We start from the raw sequence: 19,866 nt of genomic DNA on the forward strand, positions 1-19,866 counted from the left end.
TCCTAATGAAGACACCTATGTAGCCTCAAGTGCTTGACACTAAAAGTTACTTATTAAAAATTTTTACTACTACTCACATTTTTTATCTTTCAAGAACTTTCTGTCTGTGTTCACATCACGTTTTTGACCTATGTTTAAAGGTGTTCTACAGGTTATTTTAACTGATGATCTATCCTCTGGATAGATCATCAGCATCTGATCGGTGGGGGTCCGACACCCGGGACCCCCCGCCGATCAGCTGTTTGAGAAGGCAGCGGCGCTCCAGCAGCACCGCGGCCTTCTCACTGTTTACCGCAGGGCCAGTGATGTCACTACTAGTATCACTGGCCTGGGCGGGGCTAAGCTCCATTCAAGTGAACAGAGCTTAGCCGCGCCCAGGCCAGTGATACAAGTCGTGACGTCACTGGGCCTGTGGTAAACAGTGAGAAGGCCGCAGCGCTGCTGGAGTGCAGCTGCCCTCTCAAACAGCTGATCGGCGGGGATCCCGGGTGTCAGACCCCCGCGGATCAGATGCTGATGATCTATCCAGAGAATAGATCATTAGTTAAAAATAACTCAAGAACCCCTTGAAACATATAGACATGACTTACGGTATATAATAAACAGATGCCTCTGATGGATGCCGTACAGTGGCATCCATCACCATAGGGTTCCTATGGACAAAAAAAAAAATTGGGTTAACATATACCTTTTTTTGCTGGAAAATGTTAATAAATGTGGGACAAAAACGGGATGTAAACACAGTCAGATATACATTTTTTCAATTCCACACCATTCTCAAGGCCTGTTTCCAGAGGCTGTAAACCTGTGCAGACCTAATATTTCTCCCAGCTAAGAAGTGTATACCATTATATACTGTATAATCAGCTTGGATTTGAAACAGATACAGTACATTTTACCTACACTATAGGCGGCTATTCCTCCTGATCGCTCCCCCCCATACATTTGCAGGCTCGGTACAGCTGCATGCATATACTATATATCACTCTGCTCAGCTTCTCCTGTTCTATGACATGCTGCCTGCAGATTGCACTGCAGTTTGTGGTGACAGGTCCTCCTTAATGGAAACTTTGACCTTTTTCCAGTATGTAGATTTAATTGAGGCTAATAGCACAATGTGAAAAGACCTCAAAGGAGTTCTCTGGGAATAAGGACTTTTTACATACAAGTAATGCCCACAACCTGCCTCCATAAATAGAAGATTCTCACTTACCTGCTCCCTGCCACTCCAGTCCTCTGTGCAGGCTCCTGCATATCCATGTTCTAGTCCTCGTACTGTTTGCATCCAGTGGTGCATGGTGTCCTGCTCCACTGCAGCCCATAACTGGCTTCAGTGGTGACATGGCCACAAGCAGCACATCACTGCTGAAGCCAGTTATGGGCTGCAGCACATCACTGCTGAAGCCAGTTATGGGCTGCAGCAGAGCATCTGACTATGACCATACACTGCTGGATGTAAACAGTCTGGTCACCGGGACATGGGCATGCAGGGGCCAGCACAGAGGACTGGAGTGGTGGGAGTAGGTATAATTCTTCTATTTATGGAGGAAGACTGCAGGCATTTATGTAAAAAACCTTTATTCCCGGAGAATCCCTTTAATGTGTATGAGTATCTTTACTCAACTCCTAATTTGGACAATATTCAAAAGTACCTGTAAAGTAGTACAGGGGTGTAGCTATAGGGGGTGCAGAGGTAGCAGTTGCTACCGGCCCCAGGAGCCTGAGGAGGCCCAAAAGACCCTTGTGGTACATAAGAAGACACCGGTATTATAGAAAGTGCATCCTTGTCAAGTTACACCTCTGGCTGGAAGCAATTTTTGCCTCAGGCAACATGAAGGCTATGTGCTTCCCTGCGCCTGCCCACAAAGTACTGAGGGAAGGGGGGGCCCAAGCTGAACTCTCGCACCAGGGCCCATGAGCCTTTAGCTACACCACTGGTGAAGCCTATGCCTTCTCAAAATTATCGATAGACATTTGCCCATTCGTTCAAATCATTTTTGGAATTCCTTCTCAGGTGGCATAAAACACATTGACATACAACAATATAAAGCGTGTTATCCTGGACATTTCACTGTAATGTTCTTTCTTTTTTTGCCTTCTAGTTTCTGCTGTCAAAGAAAAGTGAAGCCACGGTGACCTTGTGTTTGGCTGGTAGATGTTGATAGAAGAAGAGACATCATGGGTTTGTCACACTGGACATCGGTGAACATCTTCCTTTTGGCATGCATACGCCTAAGCCTTCAGGAGGTAACGCCCACTGAAGACTTCTCACCGTCAGAAGAAGAACTGATTGTATCACGTACTTTCTCCCCAATTGGTCTTGCCCCAGTGACAGAATATCCTCCTTCAGAGGCACCTACATGGCTTGATGATAATGAAGCTTCATTTTCTGATGAAAGTCACACAGATATGTATCTGGTGCATGGTCCAACCTATAATACACCAGTTCTAGAATCAGACCAACTTCAGATTGATATGTTATTACTTGACAAAAGCCAGGAAACAGATGAATATGTGCAGACTGCCACTCCAATTTATGAGCTAACAGACAGACACCGGACAGTGGTGGCTATTGTAGAACCTCCAATGGTGCCTCTTGTGACAGACTCTTATGGATCAGCATCTCCTTGGCCTGAAATCTCGTCACAGTTACCCTTTACGCCTGACTTTACTACTGTTAATGTTTCAATAGAACTAATTCCAGAGGCTGTAACCTCCTTGGAAACATTGTTATACCCTTTACTTGAAGAGGATGATGTACAGCCTGTAAATTCAACAGTTCTGAGTAGCACTGGACCTCAGACGGATGCAGACTCTTCACTGCCATATATCTGGGACATAAGCAAGCAAGCAGTTACTGATTCTCGGCTACATGAAGATGAACCCACTGAAATGGCATCTTTTGAAGTGCCCACTAAAGAAAATAACATGGATGAAGTAAATGCTACTGAAGATGCACCATTTGTTATATCTGAAGTAATTCCTGATAAGATCTTAGAAGTCTCAGCAGAGAAAGATGTCCACCAAACATATGAGGACGTATCTAACGTAGCATCAACAATGACAGTAAACATCACTGGTAAGAAACATATTGCCATATTTAAGAGACAGGAAAGCATTACTTGTGTGGTTTAAGTGTTGAAAAGAGAAAGAGGTTTGGTTAGAAGAACCTATTTATTGCATTGGTTCTATTATGGGATAAACATATCTTCAATTGTTTGTTTATTCATTTAGCTCTATTTGTCTTCTACAGCTTGAGTGAATTCTTACCCATTGCAATCTGCTCAGTCCCATTCAGTGTGAAATCCGTCAAATGAGATCTGTGATGAGTGAGGCCGGAGCCCCTCTCTCTGTTCCCTAAATGCAGATCTAATATGATATCCTTACAACCAAATAAGATCAATTTAAATCAGAAGGGATGTCAGCTTTATGAACTTTCAGGAGAGCAGAGAGATGATCTGCAGACTGAGCCATCAGAAATATCGTCTAAAGGATTTCACACCGAACGTTACTGAGCAGCCTGCAATGTATGAGAATACATGCTGGCTGCAGAAGACAATTAAGAAAATATGTTTTTACCCCATAAGGCCCTCTCCTTTTCACTGAAGAAACTGATGAATTGCATATACTGAACTCTACCAAAATGTAATTTTTTCCTCATACCCTATCATTTTATCCTTGGGTGATGCAGTGGTTTTATTTTTGATCAGATGTTCATAAGTTTAGTGTCCCTATTTTAACAGTTCCACCATTATGTTTTGACAATACTAAATCCCAGCATATCAGCCTGTCCCAGTTACTAACATCACTGGTTTGTAATATAATCCACGAACAATACATTTATCTCTCCACCCAAAGCTTTCTTTTGACTGTTTCTTTTCAAGAATCCTTTGACAAAGGATTATTAGAGGATCAGAGTAGAGGAAGTGAGTAATATTTGGCTATTTTAATATGCTCACCCATACTACACCCATATCATGAATACCATTCTAGAACCATGGCTTCAGAACCCACACAATTTCTGTTCTGTTTCTTACAACGTCCATACGTAGGCTTTTATTTTACAGTTTTCATTGACATTCATTTGACTTTTTCTTTTGCATAGTATGGACCTTGGTTACAAAAAGAGAGTTTTCAAAATGTATCTGTAGACTTGAAAAATACTGTAAAAAATGAGAAGTCTGCTGAGAGGGTACACAACCTCAAATGGTGCTTTCTGCCAGTAACACTACAGTATATAAATGAAATGCTAGTATCTCCACATAGCTTTGCCTTTGTAAATATCCATTTCTTTGCCACCTAGAGAAGTACCTAGCAGTTTGGTAGATTCGCAAATTCTTTTTAGCTGGTGCCCCCAGTGTAGTGTTCTGTAGATATCTGCTGGGGTGGCTGGATGAAAGACCTTCATCAAACTGGCTTTGGTAGTGGATAGGCAAGTAGGAATTTGCAGCGAACGTCCAATGACATGTACCAGTAGGAGACGTCCATTTGCTTGTAACTCTTGGCCATTCCATCTTTTTGCCTTCTTATTTTACCCTTATAATATAGCTTTGCAGTGCATCAATATCTTCTTCTTTTTTTTTGCCCACCTGTACGTAGGATTATGTAGAATGATGTAGAACCATCCTTCACATTGCGTTAAAGATAGTCCTACCACATTCGTTCACACTCAAAGAATTCTGTAGGTGTACGGCCACACGTTCAGGCTTCCTGATGCAGTTTTGGAAGTCAAAAGCTTAAAAATGTTCTACTTGCTTTTCTTTATGATCCACTCCTGTTTTGGGCTTCCAAAACTGCATCAGGAAACCTGAACATGTGACCTTACCCTGAGCATAAAATACGAGCCCAGGGATCAATTCTCAAATATGTGCTTCATTTAACTATTGATCGCACCAGCTGAGGACCAACTGACACGTCTCTGGGCATCTAGACTAGTGGGAAATAGATGCCCCTATTTATTCAGCCTGTTCCTATACACTGATGTTTTTTTTCTGCATAGTGTATTAATGGGGAGGCTTCCACTGCTCCAGAATGTGTCCTTTATACAAACATGACCTCCGCAGGTGTATACAATGGGTCTAAGAGAGAGAAGTATAGGTGGGGGTTGTTGTTATTAGATCTGCATTACATCTGTTCAGACTGCTAGGCTGTGGTACCCTCGGGGTGTCCATGCATGCCTAGCATTATACAGAACGCATGGAGAACTGTGTACAGGTTGTGCCGTCAGTATGTTATAGAGCTTGTGATGACTGATTACTGTATATTTACTGTCTGGTTGATCATAGGATGCCATTCACACAGCTGGCATTGCATTGCAGTGGGAACGCTGGCTTTCTGCATTCTATCAGTAGTGGTGAAGCCGTCTGAGCTGTAGCACTGCTGTTGCTATGATGCTGTAGCATTGGTTAAATATAACCGACACATAGAGACGCACAAGTCCTTCCCTCTGCTGATCAGTATGCTGGCCAGGTACTAACACTACCCAGCATCCTCTCTGTTACTGCCGTCGTCTCATTGAAAATTCTGCAGGCACTTATTTACCTCAGTAGCCTCTAAACACCACCGAGGACCATAGCAAGATCTCAACTCTGAAGAACATCAGATCTCGTAACCTTCTGACAACAATGGTTTATTATTATGTAACCCCATTTTGTTTGCTACTTGATTATATTGGGTTGATGTCAGTCATTCCTGAGCGAGCACCGAAAATACGTTTTACTTCACATATCAGCTAGCGAGGCAGCTCTTCTATTTTAGGGCTAAAGATTCACCTTCTGGACCTTAGCTTTGGTCTACATCTTGGCACAAGTGTCTGACGAGGTGTCACTGATACCCTCTTCCTCCTGTTTGATACTGTACCACATAATAGGACTGAATTAACCTCTTGCATATGCCGAAGACTAAAAGATTAATGAGTTACCCCTGTGACAAGTCTCCATAATCCTTTATTACAATGACTACCTCATTAGGAGGGATCATTTCTCATGTCTATTTGGTACTAAGATGAGAAACTGATATTGTGGAAAAAGTAGTTATAATTTTATATGAGACTTGATAGAACGGAGTGAAAATGTAAAGCTGGTCATAGACATAAATGGGGTCATTTATCAAACTGGTGTAAAGTAGAACTGGGTCAGCTGCCCAATCATATTCCTGCTTTCATTTTGCAAAGGAGCTGTCCAAAATGAAAGGTGGAATCTGATTGGTTGCTATGGGCAACTAAGCCAGTTCTACTTTACACCAGTTTGATAAATGACCCCAAAATGTCTCATACAAGATCAGATAAGATGCAAAGTTTTACATGGGTGAAGGTGTGGGGTGTCAGACTCTCGTCCATCAGCATCAGCTAATGATGAAACTGGACAACCCCTTTAGGCTAAATGCACACGATCAGGATTGCGTGCGGATTTTCCGCGCTGATTTGCATCTGCACCGTAGGTCATGTGCTGTACATTGTATTCTATGAGAATTTGAAATTCTCAATGCACACGACGCTGATTTTGACCTGTGGTGCAGATTTGAAAATTCGCAGCATGTCAATTTATTTTATTTTTCCTGACCGGATTTTCTCCATTCACTTAGTAAAATCTGCACCAACTAATACGGATTGACCGCACGGATTTGCCTGCGAACACCTGCAGATTTCAGTGCGGATTCTCCGCACATGAATCCTGAACATGTGCATGTACCCTTAAGATGACTTTACATAGGCCAAACTGACAAACAGGGCAACTATCGGTAAGGAACATTCATTCTCGATAATTGCTCTGTGAAAAGGTGGCGCTGATGAGTTATCAAATGCTGGTTCATATTGATGGCCTATCCTCAGGGTAGCTCATCAGTATGAGATCGGTAGGGGTCCACCCAGCTGTACGTAGAGGCCATGGAGCTCTGTCACATGGCTTAGGCACAGCTCAGTACCATTCAAGTGAATGGGGCTGACCTGCAGTACCAGGCACAGCCACTATCTAATGGATGGTGCTGTGCTTGGTCAGCTGTGGGGAGGCTGCAATTTTACCAAACAGCTGATCGGCTGGGGACCCCCATCCATCTCATATTGATGACCTATCTTAAGGGCAGGACATCAATATGAAAATCCTGGAAAACTCCTTTAAATGTGGTTTACCTGTAAAACCCCAAATCTCATTTCTTTTGATTTTTTATGTGCTTTTAACCAAGCTTCACCTGTAACATCTGAATACACAGTAAGGGCTCATGCACACAAATTTATTTTATTTCCATGTTCGTTCCGTTTTTTAGGGACCTTAAGCAGAACCATTTATTTCAACGGACGTTACTCCATGTGGATTCCGTTACCGTACGTCCACATGTCTGTTCCGCCCAAAAATGTAACATGTTCTATTATTGTCCGCATAACAGACAACGATAGGACTGTTCTATTAGGGGCCAGCCGTTCTGTTCCACAAAATATGGAAGGCGCATGACATCATCTGAATTTTTTGCAGATCCATGTTTTACGGACAGCAAAATACATGTGTTCGTGTGCATGAGCCCTTACTGTCATAAGGAACAGTTGCTGTTTTTTATTATTCAAAAAAATGGTGTCTATGGCCTCCTTCATAACACTACTACCCTAAATATGGGAGCGGTTCTAAGAATATGCAGGTAGTACCTTCAGGACAGAAAAGATATTTGGTGTGGAGACAAGGGAAAGTATGGTCGCCTCTCCTGATGAGTCTGCTTCAGAGAACACTTACAGTCTTCATGAAAAAGGAATGCTATGGTATCTTTTCCCATGGCTTTGTGTTGCGCCATTCCTCTGTAATTCCCCCTGGAAATGTATGAATACATTTACAACTGGATGTTACCCTTCTCCTTGTCTCCTTGTCAGTCTGGCACTGTCCACACTGATTGGATAGTATCAGACTTTGCAGGGACACCCCAAACTAGTAATGACCATTTTTTCATGTGTTCATAAACTTCTAATAGGAATAACCGAGGGATGGCAGACAAGCAGAGTTATAAGAAAGGATGATCCAGATTTATTATTTCATGGGGACATAATGAATGAGTTAAACACACAGGTCCTCAACATGGTGGAAAACCCAAACAGGTAAAACATTTATGAGGAGATTTATCAAACTGGTGTAAAGTAGAACTGGCTTAGTTACCCATAGCAACCAATCAAATTCCACCTTTCATTTGTGGCAGCTCTTTTGGAAAGGTGGACTCTGATTGGTTGCTATGGGTAACTAAGCCAGTTCTACTTTACACCAGTTTGATAAATGACCCCACATGTTACTATTTGAATGGAGATCGATCCATTGCCAAAAATGGTTTCTGAACTGCATTGCCCCCTGCATGGTTTCACTGCCCGGGCTTGTGCGCTGTGGGGCACATATTACTTGTTAGGCCCCTTTCACACGAGCGTGATGGATTAGGTCCGGATGCTTTCAGTGAAACTCGCACCATTTTGCAAGCAAGTTCAGTCAGTTTTGTCTGCGATTGCGTTCAGTTGTTCAGTTTTTTACGCGCGGGTGCAATGCGTTTTGATGTGTTTTTCACGCGTGTGATAAAAAACTGAAGGTTTACAGTCAACATCTCTTATAACCATCAGTGAAAAACGCATTGCATCCGCTCTAGCTTCCGGATGCAATGCATTTTTCACTGAAGCCCTATTCACTTCTGTGGGGCCAAGGCTGCGTGAAAAACGCAGAATATAGAACATAAAACGCTCATGTACACAGACCCACTGAAATGAATGGGTCAGGATTCAGTGCAGGTGCTATGCGTTCACATCAATCATTGCACCCGCGTGGAAAACTCGCTCGTGTGAAAGGGGCCTTAGGCATCTACCCGAGAAAGTGACTCAATGTGGAGCTGGATGTTAATTGTTTAATTTGAGGGGGAGTCGCACAGAATCCGGACCCATTCACTTCAATAGAGCTGTATTCTAACATTGTTATAAGGGAAAATAATAACATTCTTAATACAGAATGCTTAGTAAAGTGTTGATTGAGGAAACTAAAAAAAATAATAATAATTAAGGCCTCTTTCACACTTGCGTTGTCCGGATCCGGCGTGTACTCCACTTGCCGGAATTACACGCCGGATCCGGAAAAACACAAGTGTACTGAAAGCATTTGAAGACGTCTTCAAAATGCTTTCAGTGTTACTATGGCACCCAGGACGCTATTAAAGTCCTGGTTGCCATAGTAGGAGCGGGGAGCGGGGAGCGGGGGAGCGGTATACTTACAGTCCGCGCGGCTCCCGGGGCGCTCCAGAGTGACGCCAGATCGCCCCATGCACATGGATGACGTGCCATGCGATCACGTGATCCATGCGCTTGGGGCGCCCTGACGTCACTCTGGAGCGCCCCGGGAGCCGCACGGACGGTAAGTATACTGCTCCCCCGCTCCACACTACACTTTACTATGGCTGCCAGGACTTTAGCGTTCCGGCAGCCATGGTGACCATTCAGAAAAAGCTAAACGTCGGATCCGGCAATGTGCCGAAACGACGTTTAGCTTAAGGCCGGATCCGGATCAATGCCTTTCAATGGGCATTCATTCCGGATCCAGTCTTGCGGCAAGTGTTCAGGATTTTTGGCCGGAGCAAAAAGCGCAGCATGCTGCGGTATTTTCTCCGGCCAAAAAACGTTTCGGTCCGGAACTGAAGACATCCTGATGCATCCTGAACGGATTTCACTCCATTCAGAATGCATTAGGATAAAACTGATCAGGATTCTTCCGGCATAGAGCCCAGATGACGGAACTCTATGCCGGAAGAAAAGAACGCAGGTATGAAAGAGCCCTAACTCACCTCGTCCTCTTGATCGCGCAGCCGACATCATCTTCTTTCTTCTTCTTTGAGGACCTGCAAAAGGATCTTTGATGATGTCAGCGCAGGGCCTGCTGAATGAAGATAGACATTATACTTAGCATTCTGTATTCAGAATGCTATTATTTTCCCTTATAACCATGTTATAAGGGAAAATAATAAAATCTACAGAACACCAAACTTCAGTGAAGAAGTCCAGGTTCGGGTCTGGGTACCACATTCAGTTTTTTATCAGGTGCGTGCAAAACAAATTGCACCCGCGCGGAAAAAAACTGAACAACGCAATGCAATCTCAGTCAAAACTGACTGAAATTGCGTGCGCACTCGCGCTGGTTTACCCCAATGCACACGCGACGCATCCGGAGCAAATTAGGGACGCCCGTGTGAAAGAGGCTGAAAGTCTGCCCCTTATTTAGAGTCTTTGAAGAACACGGCGAAAGACAAGACCTACCAAAAATGTAGGCTGATATGGAGGGTGATACTACAATACGTACAGTAAGTTAGGGTGGGTTCGCATCCCATTTTTGCCATCCTTTTAATGGCTACTTTAAAAAAAATAAAAGGATACAAAAGCGCGGCACACCACGATTTTGTATCCTGCAGAGTCTGGTAAAAAAAATATGTCTTTTTTTACAATGGAACTCTATTGTGAACAGTATGGCATCAGGCTAAGGCATCTGTTAACTTATACGTTTTTTTATATTCGTTAAACGGATGGCAAAAACGTGATGTGAACCCAGCCTAATGCAGTATGACAGTTAGGGGGTCCTTTAGGCTGTTACTGGGGGCTCAGTCATCACTGCACTATCCATGTCTATTCCCCGTGCACAGCACTAGATGCTGAAAGGATGATTAACTCGATTATTTGGGGCATCTGAAAATAAACTCACAATTAGATTAGTTTGTCAGCGGATATGTTCTGTGTATAGTAATCACATTTATGCCACGATAATATAGTTCTGACTCCCTGATTAACGGACGCAAGGGTCTGATCCTCTGTCAATCCGTCTCTGCCACCACGGTGACACACACCAAAAAGACCTATGACCCATTGATCTGTCCGAGCCGTGGCAGTCATATAATGACAGTCACATGGGATATAAGAGCATTAAAATGAATGGAAAGGGCTAGTGCAGGTAATATGGACGGCGTTATCTGCAGATGGGTATTATGTAGGCAGGAATGCAAAGTCCTGGGGGCAAGTAAAACACAGAGGGGCTGCGGGTGTTGTCCATCCCTGGCTAAAATGATGCCCTGTGGAGTTAAGTAAGGAATGGTCTGAATGGTTTCCTGGGGGGAAGGTGGAAAGAATGGAGCGAAATTGCTGTAGAGCAAACACAGACCCATTTAACATATAGACACAGTAAATAAACAGGAGAAGGTGGACAGGAACCAGATTTGTGAAAGAAGAGGGTGTGGGCCGAGGTTTACCCTAAGGCTGGGTTCACACTTGAGCGTTGCGCAAACGCGCGTTTTACGCGCGTTTTTGACGCGCATTTTTATGCGCGTTTTTGTAATAGTAAACGCGCGTTTGACGCGCGTTTGTGTGATTCACTACAGTGTCCTATGGCCACAAACGCCCCAAAAGTCGCTCATGTACTTTTTGGAGCGTCGGGCGTTTTACAGCGCGATCGTACGCGCTGTAAAACGCCCAAGTGTGAACCATTCCCATAGGGAATCATTGGTTTCTCCTTGTTGAGCGTTTTACAGCGCGTAGGAACGCGCTGTAAAACGCTCAGGTGTGAACCCAGCCTAAGGTGAATGTAATAAATCCCACACTAAGGCCTCATGCACACAAAGGTATTTTTTTCTGTGTCCGTTCAATTTTCTTTGCATACTGTCTGCAGAACAATTCACTTTAATGGGGCCACACAAAAAAAACAAAACTGAAATGATTCCACATGCATTCTGTGTCCGGATGTCCACATGGCCGTTCCACAAAAAAATCGTCCTATTATTGTCTGCATAGGACTGTTCTATTTGGGGCCAGCTGTTCCATTCCGCAAAATCTGTGTTTTGCAGATCCGCAATTTGCAGACCGTAAAACATACAACGGTCGTGTGTAAGGGTGTTGCCACGCATTCAGGGTTTTTGATGCAGACACAACTTTTTTTATCCACTCCTGCATCAAAAAACCTGAACGTGCGGCATCACCCTAATGCCATCTCAATCCACCAGCTAGTGCAAAGCATCTGTTCAATACTACTAAGGGCTCATGCACACAAACGTATTTTCTTTCTGTGTCCTTTCCGTTTTGTTTTTTTTGCAGACTGTATGCGGATCCATTCACTTCAATGGGTCCCCAAAAAAAACTGAAGTTACCCCGTGTGCATTCCGTTTCCTTTGAGTCCACAGGCGTTTTACAGAATTTAGAAATGTTTAACTGTGAAAATGTAAAATGTAATTAGTCTGGAGAGGACTCATTGGGGATTATTAATTAAGGGACTTGTGACTATTTCTACGACTAAAACAGTAACTTTTTTTTGCTGGCCGTTTTACAAAATTTAGTTGCATGGCCCGTTCCATGCATCGGGGAATGCAAATTGCAGTCCCCATTGCATGGGCACCATACATGTGGCTGGTGCAGATGGATGCAGACCCATTCAAGTTTCATTTTTTTTTGTGGTGTGGAGGCATGGACCGAAATGCCAATTGATTAGGTCTGTGATCTGCCCACACCACAAAAAATAGAACATGTGTAAGCCGTGTACCGGGGAGGGCTCCCCCAGGATACAGTGAAGTCACGAACGAGGAAAGCATCTCCAACACCAGCTTTTACAAAAACAGAATTTTACTAACATGTGGTAATAAACACAACACAAATGCTAGGAACATAAAATAAATTTACATAGACCCAGCCGGAAGGCTGAGACCCCTGTGTTGCATAGCACGGCGCCCTCTGATGGATGCTGGAGGAAATTTTGTGGTAATTTACCTACTGGCGGGCACAACTAAAACTGCCGTGCCATACCTATTATTACCCTGAAGCAAATACGAACAATTGTTTGGGTGCTTAGTATGGGCTAGCCTGCGGTGCAACACAACAGTTTACAATCTTACCATGCTCTATAGTATTCCCCCTCCCATGACTAGTCCGGTAGCACGTGCCTGAATATTACTTCTGAGCAAAACGCTGAACTGGATTGAGTTTGTGGGGGTGTTTATTAGCTCTCAAATGTGCAATTTCCCTTTAAGTAATGGAGTCCTTGTAGTAACTGTAGCAACACTTTAGACCTGTCACAAAGCAGAGACCCTAACTAGCTAACTACAGGCCTGGTCTTAGTCTCTAGGCGCCAACACTGCAGTGAGGTGCGTGCACGATCTTACCAACCCGGGTCTGCTCTTTATCCGCTGATAACTCTAAGCCAAACAACCAGTCTCTCCAGCAAACATGAGGTCCAGCAGGGTATGCAGCTTTGTTCCTCAGCTCTCATTAGCCTTCCTGGAAACAATCCTGCTTTCCCTGGACAGGATCTGGATCTTGGATAACGATCAGCTTCACTCAGCTGCAGCTGTGGTCACTGAGGGGTCCTCTCACTCCTGGATTCATCAGATCCTCTGCTCACACACAGTTCCTTAGTCCAGCTCGATTCTAGGTACTTTCACACTTGCTGCAGAGGATTCCGGCAGGCAGTTCCCTCGCCAGAACTACCTGCCGAATCCGTCTAAACGTATGCAAACTGATGGCATTTGTCAGACAGATCTGGATCCTGATCCATATGACAAATGCATTGAAATGCCGGATCCATCTCTCCGGTGTCATCCGGAAGAATGGATTCGGCTTTAATTTTTTCACATTTTTTGCGGTCTGAGCATGCGCAGACCGCAATGCCGGATCCGTTTTGCCGGAACATTCGGGGCCAGATCCAGCATTAATGCATTTCAATGGGAAAAAATGTGTTCCGGAATTATGGACGGAGATAAAACCGCAGCATGCTGCAGTATTATCTCCGTCCTGAAAAGTGAAAAAGACTGAACTGAAGACATCCTGATGCATCCTGAACGGATTGCTCTCCATTCAGAATGCATTAGGATAAAACTGATTAGTTCTTTTCGGGTATAGAGCCCCTAGGACAGAACTCAATGCCGGAAAAGAATAACGCTAGTGTGAAAGTACCCTAGGATGGCTGCTGCTTCTTCTAGCAAGTTTTGAAAACCACAACTCTCATGAATATGAAAATATATGCAGTCTGTTAGCTGTGTCTTGGAAACAGCGGCATCTTGTGGCCAAACAGCAGAATGTCAGTCCAGATCATTTAAAGGGGTATTCCAATCACAATGATCACTGTTTAATCTGTTAATGATTTGGCAGTGATCATTTTTGAAAATATATTGTACTGGCAAATTCCCACCCTTCTTGATAAATTTCTTTCCTTCCTACCTCATTTTTGTCATATGGTATCCCATAGATACGGCCACCGCTCACCCCCTGAATGAAGGGGCCACGCTTGCGCAGAAGATACTTTATTTTCACCTAGCCGTCTGTTTATTGCGCATGCGCAATGCTTATTTTTTTACAGTGCCGCGCCTAATACAGAGCCGTGCATGCGCTGTATGCAGCGTGACTCTGTATGAGACGCGGCACTAAAGAAATAAGCTTTGCGCATGCACGGCAGCGTGTGCGTTCAGGACTGCAATGGGAAGCCGGCTGGGTCTTCTGCGCAAGTGCGGCCCATGAATTCAGGACGCGAGCTGTGGCCGTATCTATGGGATACCATATGACAACAATGAGGTATCAGGACTGCAATGAGTGGCCGGCTGGGTGAAAAAAAATGGCTTCTGCGCAGGCGCTGCTCAGGGATTCGGGAGAGAAGCGGTGGCCATAGGAGACACATGAATGAGCACAGCAAGGAGTGTGATGTCAGAAAGAGGCGTGGCAGGGCGTCACTCAAACTGACTAAGCCCGCCCAGCCTTAGAAGCAGGAAACCAGGAAGTGAACAGCAGAGCTGGCTGCGGGTGAGGACGAATTAGCAAGATGGGAAAACCCCTTTAACTTCATTTAAACAAACACAATGTTCAGACAATGAGAGCTGTTTCCCCATCTCACACATGCGGAGGTACGGACAGAAAACCGCAGAAGCACTCAAACGAATGGGTCCGCATCTCTGATGCTGTGCACAAACAGCCGGTGCCCGTTTATTGTGGACCTGCTGTTTATGTGCATGAGGCCTTACATCGTGTTCGGCAGTTGGGTGGGGCTGGGACTTCGTCAAATTTAGGTTCCATTCACACGTCCATAATGTGTTTTGCAGATCCACGGATCCGCAAAACACGGACAGCAGCAATGTGCGTTCCACATTTTGCGGACCTCACATTGCCGGCACTAATAGAATATGCCTATTCTTGTCTTTGTCCGCAATTGTGGACAAGAATAGGACATGTTTTATTTTTTCGGGAACGGAATTGCGGACCCAGAAGTGCGGGTCCGCATTTCTGGAGCCAGGCCGCACATCGTGCGGCCCCATAGAAAAGAATGGGTTCGCAATTTGGTTCCGCAAAATGACATTTATGTCTGGAAACAGATGTAAATGTTGGTGAAAAACTACTCCGGCAAGGGACTAGAGTAGTTTTTATGCCAGGTGCATAGACTGCTGTAGATTTGCCTAATTTATGACGAGGCTCACGGACTGCTGTAGATTCGTCTAATTTATTACAAGCCTATTATTAGGCTTAGTGGCCCTTGTGAAAATTACAATATTTTAATATTTCTAAAATATAGATATTGACATGGAAAATAAAAAATAAAATCAGCAAAAATTCTTTAAAAATATGTTTAACATAAAAACTTGATTTAAACAATGGGCAATTTCCTGATGATGCATCCCCTTTAAGGCTGGCTACACACCGTGCGAATTACATGCCATTTTATCCCACAGATTTTTGTGCGGTGTAATACAGTACCAGCAAAGTGTATGAGATTAGACAAATCTTACGTTCACTCTGCTTTTTTCTTAGGTGTGGAAAGTGACCTTGTGCAGGGTATGTTCACACAATACATTTTGAAAATCCGCCTACAAATATATATATTTATTTTTTTCAGCTTTTTTTTGCATATTTTGATTTTAACCAGTGGGTGTTCACTTCAGTACAAAACTGCATTTTCAGCTTGTGGTTAATGGCGCAGATCTGTGCAAAAACCCCATGGACACGCACAGAGCTGTTTATTTGATTTTTTTACGCTTGTAGTCATTTCAATGGGAAATTCAGTGTGGATTCTGCCCCAGGAAACGGCACGCTGCTTATTTTTTCCTCATAGAAATAAACAATTGCCAATTCCCATTTAAATGTAACGGGAGGCGGTTTTTTTGGAGCTCATTTTGAGGTGGAAACGCTCCAAAATCAGTGCCAAAAAACTGTGTGAACTGGCCCTAAGTCTCCCATACACATTATTGTATTGTTAGTCCAAGCCCATAGAGAATGGCAGGTTTGGCCAACAATCTAATTTGTGTGGGGAGCTCCTGATGACGTCATGGAAGAGGAGGATTGGGCAGACTGATGTTTGTGTTCCCCCAGGAGATGTGCCTGACAGCAGATCTCTCCTCGGTCCCCATTGACTACACATACACACTCAGCCAAACTGTATGTGTATGGTGGAGCCGGGAAAGGTAACGAGCAGTTACTGACTGTGTATGGCCATCTTTAGACCACACATTTAGCTGCCACTTCTCAAGCCTCTTCTGATGGTAATTTGGCTGAATAAGACCTATCTGAAGTTGGTGAAATGAACAGTGTTGGAGGTAGCCATGGCTCTCTAGCTGGAATGACTGGATCTAGCAATTTGTATTGACTGTCATTCAGACCTACACCTATGGAGCAGATGGAGATATGCGTCTCATTTTCCGCTCTCCTTCAGTGATCTTTGTCTGTAAGGAATCCTCTCCCTTCCTGCTCATCTGTGTCCCATACTCGGGTCCTCCGGCTCAGTTGTGTCTGATTTCCCTCTCGGTTACTGCTTCTCCCCCACCCTTCCCTGTTCTTCTCACTTAATCTGTGCTGAGGTTTCCTAATAGATTCCACTACTAGGGCCAAATAGTAGAGCACATTGACACTTTGAACGTTATCCAGCTGTGAAGCAATAGACGGAATATTCTCCTTTTCATACAGCAACAATGATGGATTTTGGAATTATTACACAACCGGTGGCAAAACGTTCAGAAATATATAGGAAGGTAGAAGTGAGGCAGCATAGCTGGCGTGCCTCGGGTGTCACATGATGTGCTGCAGCTGTTGGGCGAGGGCTTCAGGGCACTGACAGTGACAAATAATGACAGTTGAATGGTTGTCACTGGTTGCAGAAGGGGCTGCTGTGTGGCGTCTGGGGCGGCAGTGATTTGGTAAGTGGTTTGTAGATACAAGTACTTGATTTTCGACGTGTATGAAAGAAAACTGAGTGATTTTTTAATGTCATGGCTGCGATCATTCAAATACGGGATGACATTACGCAATATTTCAGGTGTTGAGGCTAAGGGCACCTTTACACAACATTTAGCTGCTCGGATTCTAGTGCATTAGGCTGCACTCCATTAAGTTGTGAAAGAAGCAGTCTATATCTTCTGCCTGCACTTAGACTTTGTTCACATTAGCTTTTCGGAGGTGTCTGGAAGGTTTCCAGTATTTTGTTCTGCAGTCTGCAGAGCTCTTCTTGCCATCAGAAATACTGACACCCCAATGGGAGACTGATAGATCCCATTCTAAGTCATCTGTTAGGTACTGTCTGACAACAATCTGACAAATGGGAGCTGTCATGGTCCCGCTGTGAACAGAAACAATGACGCTAATGTACTGAACTACACTATCCAGCATACCAAACTGCAGGTTAGTTCGCTAGGGAGCTATCATTGCCTGTGTAGCTGTTCACTGGGGGTCATTTACAAAGTCCAGCGTTATACACAAGCCTTTGTTCCCCCCTACACTGGCAGAGAAAGCGCCTAACTTATGATGAGGTACAGGGCTCATTATTAATTAGGCACACCGTCAGCAGTCTGTGTACCTGAAGTAAAAACGACTCCAGCCTCGTTTCCTGGCGTAAAAGATCCTAAATGTGTCAAGCCTGATGCCCCGCCGCACCCTGTCTCTCCCGAATGGTGAGCACAGAGCAAAACAGCCCATGTGACAAAATATTGTCACAGAAGCATTCAAAAAGTTGCAAAATAATTTTTTTAAACTTTTTTTTACTCCAAAAACCGGCAAAGCGCTGTAAGTAAATGCCCCCCCATCCCCCCCGCTCACGTGTGTTATTGATGTGCTTCTTACATATGTCTCTACTGACGGTCTGTAACCGGTGGCTCTCCGGCTGTGATGAAGCCACCAGTCTCTGGAAGCTATGATTAACTTTAATGGCATGCTGAGCTGTGTCGGCTCTGGAGGTCCGCAGGATGAATATGTATGTCCATATGATGTATGTGACCTTCAGTTAGCTCATATGTTCATAACACTACCTCTGTAGTGATTATTAGGGTCGTCTTACTGTAGATTGTACCTACAGCGACAGGCGTAGATAAATCCAAAATGTCTCTGCACAGCGTGAGAGATGGGAGAGGAGAAACCGCAGCGTAGTACAGAACCAGAAAAGTGTATCAGATGAGACACATCTCATATACACTTTGCGGGTGTTTTCCATGCGAAAGTTGACCTACCGTGCGGATTTAGAAATCTGCCGCATGTCAATTTATGTTTGTGGGTTTAGCTGTGGATTTCAGCCTTTTCTAATGAAGGGTGAGATCTTCAGCAAGACCACATCTAATCCGCACCAAAAACCAGCCAGTCAGTGCCCTGAAGGGAAGAAAAGGTGTGACTGGCTCATAACAATGCTAGAGTGAGGACTGCCATTGTGAATAACTATTACCATCATTAGGCCCATCCTCTACAGTACCCACTTCTCGGGCCTGTTGCACATGTAATACTATAATGTATGACCCGGAGACATCATTTTGCTTTGCTTTACTTTACCTGGAAAAAAGATTTGCAGATTGAGTTTGGCTGGTGTCATGCTTCTGTGTGTCCAGAATGGGTGTCCTCTGTAACGTGCTTCTGTGTGGGTTGGAAGAGTCCCTTGTGCAGTCTATCTCACTCCCATCATTGTCTCCCCTCCCCATGCATGGTCGGTGGAACAGAGCCACAGTGCTATGCATTCCAAAGAGCAGGAGCTCCTGAGCCAGCAATGCATCCAGATGGGGGATACCATTTAGAGTGGTGGAGGGTCTGACTACTGGGTTTCCCACCAATCATGAGAATAAGGGTTCAGTGTTCCATGTATAAATGGAGCGGCAATCACGCATATGTACAGATGCTTCACTAAAACTTTATGGAGCTGCTGGAGATCCCATAGAGCAGGGATCACCAACCTTCGGCACGCCAGCTGTGGTGAACCTACGACTCCCAGCTTGGCTGTTCTTGTATTTCCTGTAGAAGTGAACGGAGCCTGCTGGTAGTTGTAGTTTCACAACAGCTGCTGACCCCTGCCATAGAGCATGCATGCCCCGACCACTGCTCCTGTAAAATAGGGAGTAGAAGGCTCAGACAACCAGTTGATAGGGGATAACTTATTCCTGCTAGAATAACCCTTTAAAGGGGTTGGCCACTTTCTGGTTATTGTTGACCAATATGTTTCTGAGATGATAATATGACACTTACTAATATAGCCTTTGTTGAAATTCTGCACCATTTTCTAGATTTTATAAGATATGCTCCCTTGTTTACAATGTCTTTTGTGCTGTCCACACAGAGGTGCTGTCCATAAGAAGGCTGCTGATGGAGGGTCATGTGACCAGGCAAATCACTGCCGTATGATGTCTCCTCAATTCAGACACACCGCTCCTGCCATCTGCACTTGTTCTGTTAGGAGTTTAGTCCAGATTCAGTGTGTTTGAACAGAGAATACACCATATGGAGGCGATTTGCCTTGTCACATGACTCTCCATTAGCAGCCATTTTATGGACAGGACCTCTCCATGGACATCACAAAAGACTTGGCAAACAAGGGGCATACCTTAGAAAATATAGAAAATACCACAGAATTTCAACAAAGGCTATATTAGTAAGTGTCACAAAATCATCTTACGGAG

General features: G+C 44.3%; 1 protein-coding gene across 1 annotated transcript in view; it reads left to right on the forward strand.

Moving 5' to 3' along the window:
- The window catches only part of PRRT4 (proline rich transmembrane protein 4), a 47,041-nt gene that overhangs the window by 14,962 nt on the left and 12,213 nt on the right, over nt 1–19,866 (forward strand). The window contains exon 2 of the mRNA XM_044291149.1: nt 2,103–3,079. Coding sequence (XP_044147084.1) covers nt 2,179–3,079 — 901 coding nt within the window. The 5' untranslated portion in view covers nt 2,103–2,178. The remainder of the gene's footprint in view (nt 1–2,102; nt 3,080–19,866) is intronic.

The sequence above is a fragment of the Bufo gargarizans genome, chromosome 1 (genome assembly GCF_014858855.1).
Source record: "Bufo gargarizans isolate SCDJY-AF-19 chromosome 1, ASM1485885v1, whole genome shotgun sequence".
Taxonomy (NCBI): domain Eukaryota; kingdom Metazoa; phylum Chordata; class Amphibia; order Anura; family Bufonidae; genus Bufo; species Bufo gargarizans.